The 17,799-nt window shown below is 40.7% G+C and overlaps 1 protein-coding gene across 1 annotated transcript in view; it reads left to right on the forward strand.

The window, feature by feature from the left end:
* Positions 1 to 5,569: 5,569 nt before the first annotated feature.
* Rnf212 (ring finger protein 212) overlaps positions 5,570 to 17,799 on the forward strand; it is a 35,612-nt gene continuing 23,382 nt past the window's right edge. The window contains exons 1-2 of the mRNA XM_036201021.1: positions 5,570 to 5,794; positions 10,468 to 10,529. Coding sequence (XP_036056914.1) covers positions 5,686 to 5,794; positions 10,468 to 10,529 — 171 coding nt within the window. The 5' untranslated portion in view covers positions 5,570 to 5,685. The remainder of the gene's footprint in view (positions 5,795 to 10,467; positions 10,530 to 17,799) is intronic.

A 17,799-nucleotide genomic window follows, 5' to 3' on the forward strand; every position in this document is an offset into this window, starting at 1 on the left:
AACCACTAAACATACAGAATAAAGAAAAAGTATTAAGAGCAGTAAAGGAAAAAAGGCCAAGTGATTTGTCACCTGACTTGTCAATGGAGACTCTGAAAGCCAGACGGTCCTAGACAGATGTTGGATGGATGTCAACCCAGACTACTAGACCAAGCAAAACTTTCAATCACCATATATGGAGTAAACAAGATATTCCATGACAAAACCAGATTTAAACAACACCTAACCACAAATCCAGCCCTACAGAAAGCACTAGAAGGAAAACCACAATCTAAGGAAGTTAGATGCACCCAGGACAACACAGGCAATAAATAATCCCTCAGCAGCAAACCACCAATAATAATATAATAATAACAAGAATTAAAAATCACTGGTCATTAATATCCCTTAATGGACTCAATTTGCCTATAAGAAGACACAGGCTAATGGGATGGATATGAAAACAGGATCCATCCTTCTGTTGCATATAAGAAACACCTCAACTTCAAAGACAGACACTATCTCAGAGCAAAAGGTTGGTAAAATACTTTACCATCAAATGTACCGAAGAAACAAGCTGGTATAGCTATCCTAATATCTAACAAAATAGACTATAAACTAAACTCTATCAAAAAATATTGGGAAGGACATTACATATTCATCACAGGAAAAATCTATCAAGATAAAGTCTCAATTTTGAACAGTTAGGCCCCAAATACAAGGGCACCCACAAAACCACACACACTAGTAGTGGGAGACTTGAACATCCTATTGCTAGACAGAAACTTAACAGAGAAATAAGGGATCTAACAGATGTTATGACTCAAATGGACTTAATAGATATCTACAGAACATTCCACTCTAACACAAAAGAATATACTTAATTCTTAGCACCTCATGGAACTTTCTTTAAAATTGACCACATACTAGGTCACAAAGCAAATCTCAACAGATACAAATAAATTGGAATAACCTGTATTTTATCAGACCACCATGGCTTAAAGTTAGATTTCAACAACAACAAAAATTACTTAACAGAATCACCAATGGGTCAAGGAAGAAATAAAGAAATTAAAGACTTCCTAGAATTCAATGAAACTTTACAACATACCCAAATTTATGGGACACTATGAAAGCAGTGCTAAGAGGAAACTTCATAGCACTAAATGCCTACATAAAGATGCTGGGGAAATCTCACACCAGTGACTTAACAGCACACCTGAAACCTCTACAACAAAAGGAAGCAAGCCTACCCAAGAGGAGTAAATGGCAGGAGATAATCAAGCTGAGGGCTGAAATCAATAAAATAGAAATAAAGAACAATACAGAGGATCAATGAGACAAAGAGTTGGTTCCTTGAGAACACCAACAAGACAAACCCTTATCCAAACTAACCAAAAAGCAGAGAGAGAACGTTCAAATTAACAAAATGAGAAATGAAAAGGGAGACATAACAGCAGACAATGGGGAAATTCAGAGAATCATCAGGTCATTTTTCAAAAACTTGTACTACACAAAATTGGAAAATCTGAAAGAAATGGACAATTTTCTTTTTCTTCTTTTTTTGTTTTTTTGAGACAAGGTTTCTCTGTAGCTTTGGAGCCTGTCCTGGACTAGCTCTGTAGACCAGGCTGGCCTCGAATTCACAGAGATCCACCTGCCTCTGCCTCCCGAGTACTGGGATTGCAGGCATGTGCCACCACAGCCTGGTATTGGCATAAAAACTGACACATGGACCAACAGAATCAAACTGAAGACCCTGACATTAATCCACACACCTATGAATATCTGATTTTTTGACAAAGAAGCCAAAACTGGACAATTGAATAAAGAAAGCATTTCAACAAATGGTGCTTGAATAACTGAATGTCAACATGTAGAAGATTGCAAATAGATCCATATTCATCATCATGCACATAACTCAAGTCAAAATGTATCAAAGACCTCAAAATAAATCCAGTTACACTGAACCTGATGAAAGAGAAAGTAGGAAGTAGTCTTGAACACATTGGCACAAGAGACCACTTCCTAAATATAACACCAGTATCACAGATACTGAGAGCAACAATTAATAAATAGGACCTCTTGAAACTGAGAAGCTTCTGTAAGGCAAAGAACACAGTAAATAAGACAAAATGACAGCATACAGAATGGGAAAAGCTCTTCATCAACCCCACATCTGACAGAGGGCTGATCTCCAAAATTTATAAAGAATTTAATAAACTAGACATTAAAATACCAAACAATACAATTTAAAAATGGGCTACAAAGCTAAACAGAGAATTCTCAACAGAAGAATCTCAAATGGCTGAAAGATATTTAAGGAATCACTCAGCATCTTTAGTCATCAGGGAAATGCAAATCAAAATGACTCTGAGATACCATCTAAGATACCTGTCAGAATGGCTAAGATCAAAAACACTGAAGAGAGGATGTGGAGCAAGGAGAACACACTCCTCCACTGTTGGTGGGAGTGCAACCTTGTATAACCACTTTGGACATCAGTATGGCAGTTTCTCAAAAATTCATACTCGATCTACCTCAAGACCCAATGATAACACTCCTGGGCATATCAGTGTTCAATCATAGCACAAGGACATTGGCTCATCTATGTTCACAGTGTCAATATTCTTAATAGCTAGAACTTGGAACAACCTAGATGTCCCTCAACCAAAGAATGAATAAAAAAAAAATGTGGTACATATACATAGTGGAGTATTACTCAGCTGTAAAAAACAATGGCATCATGAAATTTGCAGGCAAATGGATGGAACTAGAAAGTATTCTGAATGAGGTAACCCAGACTCAGAAAGACAAACATGGTATGTTCTCACTCATAAGTGAATACTAGATGTAAAGCAAAAGATAACCAGACTACACTCACAGCTCCAGAGAAGCTAGGAAATGTGAACCCTAAGAGGGACAACAGATGAGACCTCCATGAAGCCTTCATCCAGTAACTGATGGAAGCAGATGTAGAGATCCATAGCCAGGCACCAGGCCAAGCTCCAGTGGAAGAAAGGGAAGAGGGAGTATATGAGCGAGGGGGGTCAAGATCATGATGAGGATATCTAAAGAGACAACTGAACCAAGTTCATATGAACTCACAAACTTTAGACCCACAGGTGTGGAACCTACATGGGACCAGTCTAGGCCCTCTGCATACCAGAGACGGTTGTGTAGCTTGGTCTGTTTGAGAGGCCCCTGGCAGTGGGATCAGGCTCTATCCCTCGTGTATGAACTGGCTTTCTAGAGCCCATTACTTATCATGGGATGCCTTGCTCAGCCTTGACGAAGTGGGGAGGGGCTTGGTCCTGCCTCAACTGTATGTACCAGGCTTTGCTGACTTCCCACTGGAACCCTTACCCTTTTAGAGGAGGGGATGGGGGGTGGGCTGGGGAGGTGAAGGCTGGGGGCAATGGAAGAAGTGACGAGAGGCGGATCTGCAGTTAGTATGTAAAATGAATTTAAAAAATTCTTTAAAAAAAGAAAAATATATTACTTTAAGTAATACTTGTTTTGCCTGATGGTAAAAAATGTATAAAGTAAATAGATCATGTAAATTGCTGTCTTGCACTTGATTAAATAATAAGTTACAGCTTAGAAAATAATAAACTTTTTATATTAACTTGATAATATTAAATACTAAGAACACATACAGAAACTTTTCCCTCAAAAATCACACACAAAGCACCTTAGCAAACTAATGCTATTTGTTTCTTTTCTAAATAGGACTGTGTGAAATATTTCTGTATGACCAGTGAAGATGCATATTGAAATGTTTTATGGTGGGCTTTTGCACAAATATTAATCTTTTCTCAATTGGAATTTTTCAAATGACATACTGTAAAGATTCTTCATAGCTAAGAAGCCTGTTTAAAATATAAGTGAAAGCAAATAATTTGCACAATGTTTGAATCAATAAACCAAAATATATGCATATATGTGTCTTATTTTATGCTTTAAAAGACATCAAAGGTTGAAGTTAATATTACAGAATGGCATTCCTGGTAAAATATTACTTTAATAATGTAACAAAATAAACACATCATTTTATTTTAAGCTTCATATAAATCAGCAACAACCAATGAGCTACAGATGCCATTTTAAGTTATCTGGTCAGAACTTAAAAAGGATTTTACAAAAGGGTACAATTTTAACCCTTATGGTATATGTTTAACCTAACATCAAAATACTATCAGGGCATGTGGCATGGGCCTCAAATGCTAGTTCCTAAGGAGGCTGAAACAGGAGGATCCCTAGAGCCCCCAAGTAGAGATCAGCCTGACAGGAGCCTGTCTCACTCACTGTTCTGTTGTTGTGAAGAGACACTATGAACAAGGCACTCCTATGAAAGAGCATTTAATTAGTATTTTCCTTATAGTTTCAGGGGTTTAGTATATTGACCAATGGGAACCATGGTGGCATGCAGGCAGGTGCTGGAGCAGTAGCTATGAGCTACATCCTGACCAATAGTTCAAGGAGAGATCAATAGAGCAGAGAGAGAAAGACACCAGGCGTGGCATGGGCTTTTGAAACCTCAAAGCCCATCTCTAGTAACACACTATCCCCAACAAGGCCACACCTCCTAATCATTATAATCCTTTCAAATAGTGCCTCTCCCTGGTGACTAAGTATTCAAATATATGAGCCTATGGAAGCCATTCTTATTCAAACCACCACAGGGACCTTATCTCACACACATGACAGTATAACACAAAGAAACAAAAATACTTTTAATTTTAATGTACACTCAATGCCAAACGATATTTTATATCTTTTTATTCATACTGAGTTTGTAAACCTGGGTTCTATATTAGGCTATCAGGGTAATTTCAACCAGCCATATTTTAAGAGCTTGATGAAACAAAAACAGTTCTGCACAGATCACATGCATCTTTTTTCATCTTTTTCCTAATTCCTTGAAAGACAGTAAACTTTTCTCCATACGTGTAAATAGCCCAGGGACTTTCTCATGCCGCTTCTACCAATCCTTGCAGACTTATGAAATGGGAAGCAAAGGTATCCAGAATTATGTAAGAAACACAACTATTAAAGAATTTTTAATTTTGAAATAATTTTTAATATCGTCAGAATTAGCCCCTTCCACTGTCTTTTGTTTCGAAGATAAAATGCTCTTCCTTGAATTAAGCCCTTTCTTGTGTACGTGTTGGTGGCAAGCAGGGGTTCCTGTCCTGCCCTGATAGACTTCTGTCGATGGCCCCAGCGCAATCTCTCAACCATTGTTCCCTCAGTACTTCCGGCCCTGCTAGGCTGTCCCTCAGTACTTCCGGCCCTGCTAGGACACTATGTTCTCTGGTTTCAGTGGTTCCGCGTTTTCCCTCGCCTTCATTATGGCAAGTACAGATGTCCCTGGGCCTATCTCTACCCTGAGGCCCGACCCACCCAAGTCTCCCTTGATGTCCCGTTTCACCAACTTCCTCGTGAGGTACCAGAAATCACTGTCCTGGCCCACACTGCCAGGCTTCCCTCCGTCACCAAGAAGGCGGCCTTTCCTTGCCTCCGTGCTCTTGGTACTGGCTTCCTCGGGAAACCCGGGATCGGCTCCAAGGTTGGTTCCGTATCTGCGCGGGCAGTCACGCCCTAACACGCATGCGCTGAAATTAGCGCAGGCGCAGAGCTGTCTTTCCAGAAGTGCGTCCCGGCCTGGCCGGCCTCGCGAGGGACTCACGTGGCCCTGCGGCCATGGCCAGCTGGGTGTTCTGTAATCGCTGTTTCCAGCCGCCGCACAGGAAGTCGTCCTTCAGCCTGACCAGCTGCGGGCACGTGTACTGCGACGCTTGCCTCCGCAAAGGTCCGCGTGCTCGCGCGGGCAGAGGAACCGGGCGAAGGAGGGTCGCTGGCCGTGGGTCACAGCGTGGGTTTCCTCCCGCGGGCGGGGCAGAGGCGAGAGACCTCTATGGGCCTGCAGGACTGCAGGACCACCGAACCCCCGCTGGGATGCGGAGCTGGAACTGCAGAAAGCCAGCCGCTGCATACCTGGAAGCTGGTTTGCAGTGGCCAGTTGGTCAGATGTGAATGTGTTTGTTGTTGAAGTGCAGCTTCTGCGGCGGGAGGGTGGGGAGTGAGAGGGTGGAGGGGTGCAGAAGCAGTGGGTTTTCACAAAGTGACCGACATGTTTAACTTGGCAAGTAAAGGAACAGTACACCACCAATCCACGGAAGATTCTCGGAAACTTCGGGTTCATTTTGTTTCCCAGCCTTACCTTAATTGTCTAGGAATTTACACACAGTTTTTTGTGTGAGCATTGTACATATAGGTGTCACAGTCATGGAACTCTGCTGTGTGGTCACACTCCAAATTATTCATTAGTTGAACTAACATAGTGGTTTCCAGATGTGTAAGTGGCAGATGATGCTACTGTGAAAATTCTGGCTCGTGTATTTGTAGGTACATGTATGCAACCAGGGGTAGAATTCCTGGTTTTCTGGTTTATGCTCTAAGAGGGAGCCTGGTGTGAAAAGTAGTCTGTAATGAGAGGAATTCAGTAGAAACTGTGCAGTGAGACTTGTGAGAAGCAATGTGATGAACAAGATGTAGCCCTGGGATCAGGAGAAATGGGTTTGGGGGATGCTAAGCAGATTCAACAGACTTAATTCAAGAAAGTAAGGAGCTGAACCCTTGCTGGTGGATACTGGACAGGGAACAAACAGCAGAATGGAGGGCAAAGCTGGTAAGCTCACCTTAGAACAGTGGTTCTCAGCCTTCCCAATGCTGCGATCCTTTAATACAGCTGAAGTTGTGGTAACCCCTCCCCTCAACCGTAAAATAATTATGTTCATTGCTACTTCATAACTAATTTTGCTACTGTTATGAATCGTAATGTAAATATGTTTTCCAATGGTCTTAGGCGACCCCTGTGAAAGGGGCCTTTGACCCACAGGTTGAGAACTGCTGCTTTAGACCCTATCTTGTGGGAGCTGGCTAGGGAGGAGACAGGAGGCAGTCCTGGTTGGGAATCTGGAATTCATAAGAGGCAGGAATGTTAATGGTTAGTCAGTAACATGGAAGTAAGTGCCAAAGGATAAGGCAGGTGGAAAATACTACCACCTTGGGAAGTATAGTTTATAGGTGGTAAGTAGAAACAGAAGAAAGATGTTAGGTAAAGAAGAAAGTAGAGGTGTGTAGATGTCCTAGATTTTCCCCTGAAGTCAAAGAATCAGTGTTTGAAAATATCTACTGGGTCAGTGGTAGAAGTCACCAATGATTTGAAATAAAGTTAAAACAATTTAGCACATAACCTAAAGACATTTATGTGCCTTCATGATGTTGCAAATTACAAGGCCCCACACAACACTGGTGTGGGTTATTAGTTTAGGGTCTTGGATGTGGGCACATCAAGGTATTTCTGGCTCTTGAATCATGAAGCCTACATAGGTTCCAATACCCAAAGTTGGAGGAAAAGGAGAGGGGCTTCTGGACAGAGTCTTAACTTAGCTAGTTCTAGTGATTCATGTTCATACACTCTTGTTAAAATCAGATATTCCTCCCAGACGTTTTCAGGTAATATAATTTTTTAATTTTTTTACTTATTTTTATATGTATGTGTGTTTTGCCTACATGTATGTCTGTGCACCATGTTTGTGCCTGGTATCTGCAAGGTCATTGACTCTTCTAGAACGGGAGTTAGAGACGTTTGTGAGACACCATGTGCGAGAATTGAGCTTAGGTCCTTTAGAAGACCAGCTAGTGTTAGTAACTGCTGAGTCATCTATCCAGCCCTTGATGGAAATTTTGCACGCACACACACTGTGGGGTGAATATCAAAGGACTATAGGTGTTGTTTCTCTCCACCATGTGGATTACACTTTGTAGCAAGTGTTTTTACTCAAGTTGAACTAGTTTGTTGGCCATGGTATTTCAGATTTTTAAAACACATGATATAGTATATATACTATTTAGTAAACTGCTTTTATTGCTCACTAGGGCACAGATTGCCTTCATTGTTAAAATTAGTCTGTTTGAGTCAGGCAGTGATGGAGCATGCCTTTAATCTCAACACTCAGGAGGCAGAGACAAGTGGATCTCTGAGTTCTAGATCAGACTGGTTTACAGAGAGAGTTCTAGGATAGCCACGGCTACACATGTCGAGAAATCATATCTTGAAAAAAACAAAACACACACACACACACACACACACACACACACACACGCTAGTCTGGGTTTTGTTTTGGTTTTGTTTGTTTTGGTTTTTGGTTTTTTTGAGACAGAGTTTCTTTGTGTAGCTTTGCACCTTTCCTGGAACTCACTTGGTAGCCCAGGCTGGCCTCGAACTCACAGAGATCCGCCTGGCTCTGCCTCCCGAGTGCTGGGATTAAAGGCGTGCGCCACCCCCCCCCAGCATTTGTTTTATTTTTAAGGTTGTAAATATCCTCAGTTACTATACTATAAGTTATTCCCTACCAAAAGACATTTATGTTTTATGTCATTTGACTATTAAAACAGTTTTCCACTTAGGGGTAGAACTGCTAACACATGGATGTGCACATTAAAGTAGGCCAAATTGCTGTCCAGAGAGGCAGTGCCCATCTAGATTCCCGCTTTGATGTGCCCAGCTCACTTGTGTGTTTTTCCTGAGTGGCCAAAGTTTCCTTATACACTTACTGGCTCTTTTTGCTGATTGCTCATTCAGGTCCTATAACAGCCTTTTAGTGTAATATTTATTTTTAGTTGACAGTATATATTAAATATCAGCCACTTTGTCAGTGAGCTGCAAGGGATTTCCTCTGTGCCCCTCTCAATCCCCCTTCCCCAGCACAAGGCTTGTGAGTCTGTTCTGTAAACACTTACAGTGCCGCGCCTACAAGAGAGCGTAATAGAACACAAAGAGAGAGAATAGAAACACATGGAAAGTGGATGCTAGGGGTGGGGAAAGGTGACTTGAAGGCCTTTATAAGAAGAGAGGAGGGGCTGGTAAAGATATATCAGCAGTTAACCATACTTGCTGTAAAGCCTGATTATTTGAGTTCAATCAGTAGAACATACTGTAGGAGATAAGTGACTCTTGGAAATTGCCCTCTGACCTTGATGTGCTTGCATTTGCTCACCCTCAACACCCCCTACTGTGTGTGGGGTGTGTGTGAGAGACAGAGACAGAGACAGAGAGACAGAGAGAGAATATACAATTATCTCAACACAGGGAGTTTAATTATAAGAAATTCCGTGGCAAGTCTGCATTTTTACATAGGGTACTAAGGAGGTCCAGGACTTGGTAGCCACAGAGATGCTGATAAGTGGCCCAGAGTATGTCTGTGAGAATGGATGAAATAACAAGGCTGGTGTTGAGAGCTAGCCATGGAGTTCAGATTCAAGCCAAGATAGAGGTCAGTTTTATAGAGAAGAGGATAGTGAAGTATGGACAGAATCCCCCTAGGTGGTCAGCAAAGAACTAGAGCGTGAGCTGGTGAATTAGTTACATGCTTAGTAAACAGGTGTATAAACCTTTTGTGCTTCAGCTGAGACTGGTTCTTAGGTAGCAGGAACACAGTGGTGATGTAATGGTGACCTTGAGAGGTATTATAGAGGCTTAAAGGAGTTATTTTCATTTTAAATTGTTAAAATTTTTATATTAAAATCACTAAACCAGCCGGGTGGTGGCGGCACACACCTTTAATCCCAGCACTCGGGAGGCAGAGCCAGGCGGATCTTTGCGAGTTCGAGTTCAAGGCCAGCCTGAGCTACCGAATGAGTTCCAGGAAAGGCACAAAGCTACACAGAGAAACCCTGTCTCAAAAAACCAAAAAAAAAAAAAAATCACTAAACCAGGTGGCAGTGTTTGCCTTGTTCTAGTTAAGAGGTAGAAGCAACAGGATTGGAGGTTCAAAGCCTGTTTGGGCAACTTAGCAAGACCCAGTCTCAAAAAGTTTTGGGTTTTTTGTTTTGTTTTGTTTTGTTTTGTTTTGTTTTGTTTGTTTCGGTTTTGTTTTATTTGTTTGTTTCGGTTTTGTTTTGTTTTGTTTTGTTTTGTTGAGACAAGGTATCTATGTAGGCTTGGCTATCCTCGAGTTCACTGGGTAGACCAATATCTCACAGAGCTCCTTCTGCCTCTGTCTCCTGGCATTGAAGGTGTATGCCATCATGCCCAGCCCTAAAAAGAAAATTTTAAAAGGGCTGGTGCTAAAATTTAATAGTAGAACATTATGTGTATGTGAGTTCCTGCATGAAACACACACACACACACACACACACACACACACACACACACACACAAGTGCACTGGGTGTGGGGAGAGAGAGGATACCACTGTAAAATCCAATTTAACTTAATGGTCACTGTTGTGGGGGCACATTTACAAAGCAGAAAAGTAAATGACTGTATAAAGTGTTTCACTGAATCCACAGCCTCATCACATAAGAAGGTAAAAACATTTAGACATTGTAATCCTGCATTCTAACTCAGCCCATGTTCACACATATTTCAAAGCACTGTCCAGTATAATGTAATTAAACATTCGTTTTTCTTTGATAGGTAAAAAGGATGAATGCTTCATCTGTCAAGTTCCTTGTCATACAGTTTTACTTTCGAAACATGTAAGTTGAAATCTCTAGAATTTGAATATTCAATATAGTATTTTTCCTTTTAACTTGAGTTTAAACTTTTAATAACTAGTATCTAAAATTTTTATTCATTTTGCTAGATTAATGAGATTTGTGAGTAGTAAAGCATAATAGGATTTGGTTTTGCTGTTTGTTCTGTGATTCAGTTTTACTGCTGATTGGTTTTGGTTGATTGATGTTTGTTTTTAATTTTCTTTATTTTTGTTTAGTTTTGCTAAGTAAAATGTGTTTGTTATGTGTTTGTCACTGTGTCATCCAGGATGTCCTTAAACACAATATCCTTCTGCCTTAGCTTACTAAGTGCTGACATTACAGACATGAGCCTCCATATCAATCAAGATTTGGTTTTAAAACCTCATTATGCTTTCCTTCTTACCCACAGGTTGGCCGTATTCACAGTTTATTAGATTGTGCTATGTTCTTAGAAATGAAAATGGGTTAAATTTTCTTTATACAACACTGGCTTCTTAATTGGGCAAGTTTGGTTTTTCATAAAAGATACAATGAATAATTAAGAGCATTGTTCATAATGTAAGTTAAAGTCAATTATTTGCTCTATTGTCTTAAACCAGTGCATTTAGTTCTATCTATAAAATATGTCAGATTAATTTATTCTTTGGTATAAACTTCTTATCAAATGATTTGTCTCTTCTATGCCTGTTCTCCAAATGTATATTTGAACTGCTATTTTTAAACATCACAATTTTTATAACAAATACAGAGTTACCCAACAACTCAGACACTATAGAAAGTCATAATAGAGAATGTAGCCATCCCCAGATCCTGTTCAAAAGATGACAGCATCCAGGAGTGGCACCTAGTCCATGTGTCTTATGACTTTTCTTTTCACAGAATGTTCTCTAAATGATACCATGTTTGGAGTACATTCTTTTGACATGACTGCATAATATCTTACTGTTTTCCTTTTAAACAACCTGTTTTATCGTGGGTTTTTTTTTTTTTTTGGTTTTTTTGTTTGTTTGTTTGTTTTTTGTCTGTTTTGCCTTACACTCATCATTTTTTACCAATTTCTGTCCAAAATTGCTAGAGTATTTATATGGCATAAATTCCTAGAAGTAGAAAAAAGGAAAAATATTTGACTTTTGATAGAAAGTACCTTATTTTTCTCTAAACATTTAACAGTTTGAATTCCATTGTTTACGTAGCTCTGCAGTACCCCTTTTCTTCCATAAGGCCAGGGTCAGTCTGGAAAAAGAACCTCTGACCTTGACCCTTCTCCAGCTTCCTGGGTTGACTATTTAGGCCATTTGTTTCCCTTGTTTGTTTGTTTGTTTGTTTGTTTCTTTCTTTCTTTCTTTCTTTCTTTCTTTCTCTCTCTCTCTCTCTCCCTTCCTTCCTTCCTTCTTTCTTTCCTTCCTTCCTTCCTTTCTTTTCCTTTCCTTTTTTTTTTTTTTTTTTTTTTTTTGGTGACAGTGTTTCTCTGTAGCCCAGAACTACCCTGGAACCAGATCAGTAGACCAGGCTAGCCTCAAACTCACAGAAATCTGCCTGTCTTTGCCTCCAGAGTTCTGGGATTAAAGAGGTGCACCACCAATGCCCAGCCCCTTCTTGTTTCTTAATTTTGCTGGTTAGTTTTATGTCAACTTGACCCAAGTTAGCATCATCCGAGAAGAGGGAACCCAACTGAGAAAATGCCTTCATAGGATCAGGCTGTGAGAAAACCTGTAGGACATTTCCTTAATTAGCAATTGATAGAGAGGACACAGCCCCTGGGCTAATGGTCCTGAGTTGTATAAGAAAGCAGGCTGAGCCAGGAAGTGTTGGCGCATGCCTTTAATCCCAGTACTTGGGAGGCAGAGGTAGGCAGATCTCTGTGAGTTCAAGGCCAGCCTGGTGGCACCAAAACTACCCAGAGAAACCCTGTCTCGAAAAACAAAAACAAAAAAATAAAATAAATGAATGAATAAAAAAATAAAAAGAAAGAAAGAAAGCAAACAAGCAGGCCACAATGAGCAAGCCAATAAGCAGCACCCTCCATGGCCTCTGCATCAGCTCCTGCCTATAGGTCCCTGACTGATTGAGTTCCTGCCCTGACTTCCCTCAATGATGGACTGTAATCTGGAAGTATATGCAAAATAAACCCTTTTTCCCTAAATTGCTTTTTTGGTCATGGTGTTTCATCACAGCAATAGTAATCCTATCTGGGACATTAATAAATGTATTTAATCTGTCCATTTCCTTCCATGTACTATATGTCTGTATTGTCTTGAGGACTGCTTTCCTGGAATCATTTGAAAGTTTATACCAACAAATAAGTTAATCTGATGTATTTTATGAATAGAACTAAAGTGGATATGCCTGGATGTCAGTTGTATCAAATCTTCCTGATTCTTGAATAAGCTATATGTTCTTTTTATGAATGTGCATGTTTGATGTGCGTGTGGGTAGTGCATGTGTATGTGCATGCATGCATATGGAGGCCCAAGGTTGACATTAGGAGTCCTCATCAACCACTTAACACCTTGTTCACTGAAGCAGGTCTCTGAGTTGAACTCAGAGCTCATCAATATGGCTAGTGTGGCTAGCCAGCTGCTGTGTGGATCTTCTGTCTTTGCCTCCTACGTGCTAGAATTACAGGTGGATTATCAGGCTCGCTTGGCATTTCGTGGGTTCTGAGGATCTGTTCTCTGATCCTCATCCTTTAACCACTGAGATAGCTCCACAGTCTATAATTTGCTCTTCTTCCTTCTTTCATTTTTCTTTCTTTTCTTTTCTTTTCTTTCCTTTTCTTTTGATACAGGATCTCTCTGTGTAGACCATGCTAGCCTTGAGCTCACAGAGATCTGCCTGCCTCTTCCTCTAGAACTGAGCATGGTGACATATGCCAAACATCCTAACACTGAGGGCTGAGGCAGGAAGATTGCTGTGAGTTCACAGTCAGCTTGAGCTACAGTGAAAGGAAGGAAGAAATGGGGCAGGGAGAAAGGAGAAGAAAGGTAGGAACATCTTTATTTTCTAAATAGTTAGACTTCAGCTCCACTATCACCTTTGTGCTGAAACTTTATTTTGTAGTCTGTGACCAGAGATTGGGGCTTTAAGGTATTTTCTTTTTCAGTTAATCAGGATTTTCACTGTGTTTTTTAAATTTTTTTTAATTTTTTTTTTTTTTTTAGTTTTATGTGTATGGTTGTTTGGCTTGCATTTTATGTCTGTGTACCACATATGTACCTGGTATCCACAGAAGCCAGGAGATGGTGTCAGATCTCTTGAAACTGGAGTTAGAGTTATGAGCCACCATGGAGGTGCCAGGAATCGAACCTGGGTCCTCTGGAAGATCAGCCAGTGTTCTAAACCACTGAGCCATCTCTCCAGCCCCTTTTATTATGTTTTAATGTATGGTAGTTATGGCTGTTCTGTGGCTGCTTGTAAAAAGCATATCTTCTTTGTTCCGTGTATGAGAGAGCAAGCAAATGAGCCTGCTGAAAACATTGAGGCCATTCCTTCTGCTCTTGCTGCCACATTATATCCTAAGCCATCAACACATGGTAGGCTTCTCCTTCAGCAGTCTCTTGGGAACCCATGTCTTCCTTCCCTACTGCTGTACCCTACCACACGTGCCAATCCTTCCTGCTTTTCATCCTGTAGCCAGTGAATCTACTTGTATGTAGGGCATATCCCACTTTTATGAGTCTCACTGCTTAGGAAAAAGTCAAAGGGCTCTTGTGGCCTGGCCGCTGGGGGCCTCCTGGTCTCCAGGTCAGCAATTCCAACCTGGTGCTACTTCTGCAGCAGGCTGACTCCATCTCATGCCTGGTCTTTCTGCTCTTTCTGCCCGGAATATTTTCTCAGATGGCCATAGTCTGTCCCCCACAGCATTCAAGTTAGGTCTCTGTAACTGTCTATATAACATGCCCCGCTGCACACCTTCTGGATTTCTCTCACCCCAGACTACTTTTCGCTCAACCACCAGAATTTCTTTTTGAACATACTCCAGAAACCCAGCAATTCCACCCCTGGTTGAACATGTGTATATATGTTCAACAAATGTATGACCTGCAATAGGAAGGCTTCTGTAATGTGCTCAGTGTGTATCGTCTGTACCTGTGCTTAAGTCTAGGAAGTAAGTTTTAGGGACGTGCCCTCTGGTGGTTTCTAGTTTGATCTATTCCTTCAAATTTGTTATATAAGCAGATTTTCTCAGCAATGTCCCAGACTATTCTAAAGGTGCGACTGGACAGATACTCTTACAGGAGACATATCTGTGTATTGATTTGTTTGTCATTAAAATGGGCCACTACTGGTTCACACATGAAATACAATACCAGTGCAGTAAATCAGATACCTGCAAGATGCAGGGGGCAACTTGGGCCTCTGGAAGGAAAGCCTCTCGTGACCTCAGAGCAAAGCAGAAGGATGTATTATTTGGAATTTGCCTCCCTAAGCTTAGGACCACAAGGAAGAATGAGTCCAAGGGAAGTGTAACTGGCTTTCAATTAGAGGTAGAAAAGAATAGATAACGTTAAGGAGACAGATGCTTAATGAGATTGGAAAATCTCTGGCTTTTAGACTCCAAGTAATATAGTCATGTTTGTAATAATAAAGACCAGTCTGGGTAAGGGAAACTCCTTGTGCCGTCCAACTCTGGTGCTGTAGTCCTGGAAGCTTCCTGAGGAGCTGCTGTTCTATGCAGGAACCCTGAAAAACCTGGTTCTGATACTGGTGAAAGAATGTCTTAGCAGCAGGGTAGATGAACTTGCCAGGAGGCAAAAAGCAAAGTTTCCTTCTTCTATGTTCTTTTATATAGACTGCCATTAGAGGATGTGGTCCATATTTAGGGTAGGTCTTCCTACTTCAAATAATCTGATTATGAAAATGCCTCTCCTTCTCCTTCCCCCTCCCTCATTGACATTTTTATTTTATACTTATTAAGGTACGATTGACATCTACCCAGTAATGGCTCCTTTAGCTCGTGAATGTAGGGTGTGTTTTGTTGAGGTGCTCTCTCACCTCTCAGTAAATTACAAATGCTTCTCCTTGGAGGCCTGCAAACTGTAGTATGCCCATCCTTAGGTGTTGGCTGCTTTAAAGAGCTACCATAGCAGCTTTGAAAATATCATCTCCTAAGCATTCATTATTAGTATGTAAAAATTAGTTGTGTTTCCGCCTTCATTGCTGGTGTGAATGCAAACTTGTACAGCCACTTTGGAAGTCAGTATGGTGGTTTCTTAGAAAATGGGAAATCAATCTACCTCAAGACCCAGCTATACTATTCTTGGATGTATACCCAAAGGATGCTCAATCATAACACAAGGAAACTTGCTCAACTATGTTCATAGCAGCTTGATTTGTAATAGTCAGAACCTGGAAACAAAACCCTCAACCAAAGAATGGATAAAGAAAATGTGGTACACTTACACAGTGAAGTATTACTTAGCTGTTAAAAACAATAACATCAGGAAATTAAAAGGCAAATGGATGGAACTAGAAAAAAAAAATCATCCTGAGTGAGGTAACCCAGATCCAGAAAGACAAACATGGTATGTACTCACTCATAAGTAGATATTAGCTGTAAAGTTAAGAATACCCATGCTACAATCCACAGACCCAGAGAGGCTAGGTAACAAGGCGGGCCCAAGGTAGGGGGGTGCATGGATTTCCCTGGGAAGGGGAATAGAAGATATCTCCTGGGTGGACTGGGGGCAGGTGGGGATAAGAACTTGAGGGATCAGGTTTGGGGTGGTTGGAGTGGGAGAGCACTAAAAGAGATGACTGGAAAGGGGATGCATTTCAGGGTTAGGTAGAAACCTGATGCAAGGAAAATACCCATGAATCTACAGGGATGACCCCAGCTAAGATTCCTAGCAATAGGGTATACATAGCCTCAACTGGCCATGGCCTATTATCAGATTGGCGACTACCCCCAATTATCATCAGAGAGTCTTCATCCAGTAATTGATGAAAAAGAAACCCACAGTAGCCAAACATTAGACTGAGCTCAGGAACTCCTGATGAACAAAGGGAGGAAGGATTGTAGGAGCCAGAGGGGTCAAGGACATCACAAGAAAATGCACAGAAACAACTAACCTGGTTCATAGGAACTTAAGAGTCTGAACCAATAACCTGGGAGCCTGCATAGGACTGACATAGGCCCCTTACATGTATGTGACAGTTGTGTAGCTTGGTCTCCTTGTGGGACTCCTAACAGTGGGAGCAGAGGCTGTCCCTAATGTTTTTGCTGGCTCCTGGAAACCTATTCCTCATACTGGGTTGCCTTGCCCAGCCTTAATACAAGGAGAGGTGCTTAGTCTTACGGCAACTTGATATGCCATGCTTTGTTGATACCCATGGGCAGCCTGCCCCTTTCTGAACAGAAACAAAAAAGGAATGGATTGAGAGGGGTAGGGGGAGGTGGAAGGGAGGGAACTGGAGGAGAGGAGGGAGGGGAAACTGATCAGTATGGAAAAAATAATAAATTTTTTTGAAATGTGTAACACCAGTGACTTTGCTATTCACTAGGTCCTGTTCTAGAATATTTGTATATGCAGTAGTGTCTGGAGTCATTGGCAGGAACTCCTGTGTGGTGCTGTGTAGAAATGCTGACTACAGCAAGCACCCTTGTCTCTCTTAACTTCATGGTCAGTGTTTTAGTAGTTCACCAAGCATGTGTATACTAGTTTGCTAAAGGTATTTTTATTTTATTTTACTTTTTGCTAAAGATATTTTTAAAATCATGAATGATATATAATCAATATAACTATATTTATTACTTTTCTGTAACTCTTGATAATATTCTGTTTTACCATATTTTGTTTCTGGGATGGAGAATACATTTACTTTTTAAAAAAAAAATACATTTATTTTCTAAAAAATTATGTGTCTGTATATGGTATGTGCACATGAGTGCCATGCCCACAGAGGCCAGAGATATTAGATTCCCTGGAATTACAGTTACAGGCAGTTGTGTACCACCCAACATGGGTTCTAGGAACCACTGAGCCAACTCTCCAACCCCTTCATTTACTTTCAAAATTAAAAAACCCATGTAAGATTCTAGGAATAGAGTCAACTTGTGATGACATACTTCAGCTTTTACAGATAGATTCAATTTGCTATTATTTCACTTGGAATTTCTTGCACCCATGTTCATATACAAGCTGTAGTTGAAAGTTTCCTTTCCTGCATTATATATTCAAGTTTAATGAATCATAGTTAATAACTTCATAAAATTTCATAGAGTAGGGAGCAGTAGCACATGCCTTTAATTCCAGCACTTAGGAGGCAG

The sequence above is a fragment of the Onychomys torridus genome, chromosome 10, assembly GCF_903995425.1.
Source record: "Onychomys torridus chromosome 10, mOncTor1.1, whole genome shotgun sequence".
NCBI classification, from domain to species: Eukaryota; Metazoa; Chordata; class Mammalia; order Rodentia; family Cricetidae; genus Onychomys; species Onychomys torridus.